This window comes from Corylus avellana, chromosome ca4, assembly GCF_901000735.1.
Source record: "Corylus avellana chromosome ca4, CavTom2PMs-1.0".
NCBI lineage: Eukaryota > Viridiplantae > Streptophyta > Magnoliopsida > Fagales > Betulaceae > Corylus > Corylus avellana.
In genome coordinates, this window is record NC_081544.1 from 24,203,182 (window position 1) to 24,207,823 (window position 4,642).

The 4,642-nt window shown below is 38.5% G+C and overlaps 1 protein-coding gene and 1 pseudogene across 1 annotated transcript in view; one reads left to right on the forward strand and one right to left on the reverse strand.

The window, feature by feature from the left end:
• LOC132180048 (protein SIEVE ELEMENT OCCLUSION B-like) overlaps positions 1-2,101 on the forward strand; it is a 4,365-nt pseudogene extending 2,264 nt beyond the window's left edge.
• A 577-nt stretch (positions 2,102-2,678) lies between these two features.
• LOC132178257 (protein SIEVE ELEMENT OCCLUSION B-like) overlaps positions 2,679-4,642 on the reverse strand; it is a 20,006-nt gene continuing 18,042 nt past the window's right edge. The window contains exon 7 of the mRNA XM_059590706.1: positions 2,679-3,287. Coding sequence (XP_059446689.1) covers positions 2,679-3,287 — 609 coding nt within the window. The remainder of the gene's footprint in view (positions 3,288-4,642) is intronic.

Here is a 4,642-nt window from a genome sequence, read left to right on the forward strand (position 1 = left end):
GGAAAAGGGGAAAATACACTTTACTCCCCTATCTACTTATTTGTACTTTTAACTCCAATGTTTAAAAAATAACACTTTACTCTCCCAAATTTTCAAATTGTTGTAATTCAACCATTCTGATTTCTTTTTTTTTTTCCCAAAATGCCCCCACCCAAGTTAAAAAAAAATTTTTTAAAAATTAAGGGGTGGCCGAAGCCACCCACAGGCCCAACTGAGGTGGCCAGCCACCTCTCAATTTTTAATTTTTAATTTTTAATTTTTTTTACTTGGGATGAGGGCATTTTGGGGAAAAAAATGTCAGAATGGTCGAATTGCAACAATTTGGAAGTTTGGAGGGAGTAAAGCGTCCATTTTTAAACATTGAGGTTAAAAGTGCAAATGGGTAGATAGTTAGGGGGTAAAATGTATTTTTCAAAAAAAAAAAATTAAAAAAAAAAATAGTACCTTATTCATAAAATAGAAAAATAGAAAAAGGTTAGCCACCGGCGAATTTAATTCATCATATATAAGCTAGGAGCATGCATATGCAATATAATGACTTAAAAATAGGCAACAACACTGACAAATTATTATTTCTTGTTTACTGCAGAGGAAGCAGAAGCTTATAGGAACCTCACGAAACTCTTCCGAACACCTACCGAAATCATGGAGATTTTCAAGGCGTTAATTTTCGACAAGGATACTGTGCGGCCGCTTATTATTGATGGGTCTGCTAATAACATGGTAAGCTTTTCTGGAATACGTTTTAAAAAAGCTTTCTCAATTTTGCACCATATAATTAAAATTTCATCATTATTAATGGTTAAGACAACAAAGCTCTTCTCTTTTTCAAGCTTGTTCGAAACTTTTGCATTTATAAATGTATTTGCGTCCCACCCCTAACGCTTGCATGCATTACTGGCTAGTTGAATATTATGGTATTTAGTTGTTAATTTTCTTAATCGTGCATGCTGCACTAACAGGTTAACATCGAGGTGCTGAGAAAGAATAATGTTCTATTGTTTTTTTCCAGCCTGGACATCTCCATTGATGACATCTCGATTCTAAAGCCAATCGATGATGAAATAAGGAAGAAGGATCAGTATAAAATTCTATGGATCCCAATTGGAACAATGGAATGATGATGAGCGAAAGAAGTTTGAAGCGCTGCGGTCTAAGATGTCGTGGTACATAGTGCAGTACTTTGAACCAGTAGAAGGCATAAAGTTTATTAAGGAGGAGTGGAACTTCAAGAATAAGCCTATCCTTGTGGTGCTGAACCCACAAGGGAAGGTGGAGCACACCAATGCACTCCACATGATTCGGGTGTGGGGAATTAAGGCCTTCCCTTTCACTAAAGAGGTTGAAGGACGTTTGGCGAAGGAACCGAATTGGATGGGAGATATAATGGTTGGAATTTGTCCAAATTTGCAGGACTGGGTAAGTTATTTTAAAAATTTCAATGCATTTACATACACAAACATATATATATATATAAATGAAATTTGAGGTTTGACATATTTTGTACAATCAGATCAGAGAGGATAAGTACGTTTTCTTCTATGGAGGAAAGGACAATAAATGGATCCAAGAATTTGGAAACAAAGCACTTGCCCTGGCAAATGATCCAGTGATGAAGGAAAAAAAGATTTCGATAGAGTTGTTTAGCATAGGAAAAGACAGCAAAGGAGACGATGATGTCAAGATGCTAGGGCGTTTTTGGAACAAAATGGAAAGCCTTTTCTTCTCCAAAGAGACCGAACATGACAGTGAGACACAAGATATCCAGAAGTTGCTTTCCTTCAAGAATGAGAGTGGATGGGCTATTCTAAGCAAAGGGTCTAAAGTGGTTGTCAGTGCTGCTGGAACTACAATTCTTAAGGTGTTAGATGAGTTTGAAAAATGGAAGGAATACGTGCGTGAGATTGGCTTTGAAGCTTGTTTTAAGGAGCACCATGACAAGGTTCTTGAAGGGGATCGCCCATGTTGCCGTGTTGACATTCCACTCACTGCTGGAAAGATCCCAGAGCATATGAAATGCCCTCATTGTCCCCGCGTCATGGAGACCTATGTTAGCTTCAAGTGTTGCCACATTGATGGTGCTATCAACGGGCTGCATTAGATGCCAACCTCTCTCTATATCTCTACTAAATAATGACTTTCGTGCTATGATAGAAGTTGTTGTGTAATACTACAATAAAGGGCATCCTAGCTGATTGCGTTTGAAGTTTGATGCCTTTGTCATGGATCGTATATATGTAATATATACTTTAATATTCATGTTAGAATTCATGGAGGCCAGGTCATCATTGTTCTGCCCAATTTAGTGCAAGATAATGGTTTCGGGTGCTTGATATAAATCAATCAATATATATATATTTGCATTCATATTTTATAGCTGAGATTGGTGAATTTTCATTGTTTGCAGTAAAATCCCCTCTTCTTAAGATATTTCTCTGCTCCACTTTATTCCATAACTGGGGCTTCTTAAATAAAGTCACAACCGAGACATGTACTGGAAAGCAATTAAAAGAGCAACAAGGACTCTTGACTTGCACTTCAACTTAAAATAGGAACTCGACATAAACTGAACATCTATCTATCTGGACTCTTGATAGATGTTCTCTTTATTGGAACACTTGAGAAAGAAAGACTCAATTGTCAGCAGAGATAGACGTTTAAAGAAAGAAGCCACATAATTAATGCAGTACTCCTCCCTTGGCAGAACCATCAATGTGGCAGCACTTGAAACTGATATATGTCTCCATGATGCGGGAACAGTCGGGGCATTTCATGTTCTCTAGAATTCTTCCACTGGTGTTGGAAATTTCAATGCTGCAGTAAATGTGGGCCACGGGGTTAAGAACCAGCTTATTATGGTACTCTTTGATAGCTAACTCAAAGCCCTTGTGTTGCACAAACCCCTTCCATTTTTCGTACTCCTGTACAACCTTCGACATAGTTGTCCCCTGACCACTGAGCACCACGTTAGATCCTTTAGTCAGCACAGCCCATCCACTCTGATTCTTGTAGGAAAGCAGTTTCTGGATTTCAAGTGTCATGGTGTCGATTTCGGTCTTCCTATGAGTCTTGGAAATGAACGTGCTCTCAATGCCTGTCCAGAATCGCGCTAAGATGTCCAGGTTGCCCTCTCCTTTGCTGCCCTTTCCAACGCACACGGACTCTATCCGAATCCTTGATTCCTTTATCCCCGCATCATTGGCAATTGCAGTTTGTCTTGTAGTAAGAAGTTGGATCCACTGCTGGACCTTGCCTCCGTAGAAAAAGATGTACTTTTCATCCTTGATCTGATCGAATTAACAAGTTATTTCTTGCAAAAATGTGCATGAATAATGAATGTGTGTGTGCGAGAGAGAGAGAGAGAAATAGATTTGTTAAATGAATTTACCCAGTTATCTATATTTGGGTGAACGTTAGTTGCTATGGAGACAAACCAATCCCTTCTAGTCGATAGATTTTCTTCCTCTCAGGTGGTGAAAGGGAAGGCCTTCATTCCTCATGCTCTGATCATGTGGATTGCATTCTCATGTTCCACCATTCCTTGCGGATTGAACACCACAACGGAGGGACTACCCTTGCAGTACCACTTCTCCTTGATGAATCTGATGCCTGGTTTTAGTGAAAAGTATTTCACCGCGTACCATGGGAAGTTAGACATCCAGTACTCAAACTTGGTTCGCAGCTCCTGAGTCCACTGGTCCACAACTGGGATCAATACAATCTTATACTCATCACCCTTCCTTATCGAATCATAAATTGACCTGAGACTTGAAATGTCATAATTGGATATGTCTAGCCCCGAAATGAACAATAACACATTCTTCCCCTTCACCACATCAATGTTAACCAGTTTGTGGCACTCCATTAATTAATGGATAACAAGAAACTTGTGTTAGCAACGATGATTTCAAACATGAAGAGTAAGACAATTCTTCACACACGCGCACACACACACACACACACACACACATATATATAAGAGCATACCGGTTTTTTGGTAGAACCATCAATCATGGGCTGCGGGTTGTCCTTGGAATAAATCATTACTTTAATCACTTCCATAATCTCCTTACACCAATAATCCTCCTAATCCTCCTGTAAGCCTCTATCTCCACTGCATTAAACCAAGATCTCTCATCATTGGAGTAGTCCCAGTTTTAAGGCAATGAATTAATTGAATCTGCAAATTAAATACATCCAAGGAAACTTAATTGTATCCTTGAAAATGAAACCGCCAAGAAACTGACCTATTTGTTGCCTGCACATTGATTTCTGCCTATTCAGTTTGGTGAGGATGACATTGAGCTTCTGAGAAAACTGGGATACTTCCTGCTTCTTGTCACTGTAAATCGGGCCAACCATGGTCAATTTTAACTCTAGTGAGATATATATGGGAAATAAATTATTTCATTATTTTTGTATTACATATATAGAGATTAACCAACTTTCTGAAATATATAACTAGCAGCATTTTGGCAAGCCTTAATTGAGATTGCGACATATATATATATGTTAAGGCCATCTAATACTGAAGGATGCGGGCTTGCATCCCATGGCTTTCCAAGAAAGAAAAAAAAAACAAAAAAACAAAAAAAAAACAAAAAAAAAAACAAAGAACTTACTCATCGCTTGTGAGGCAGCA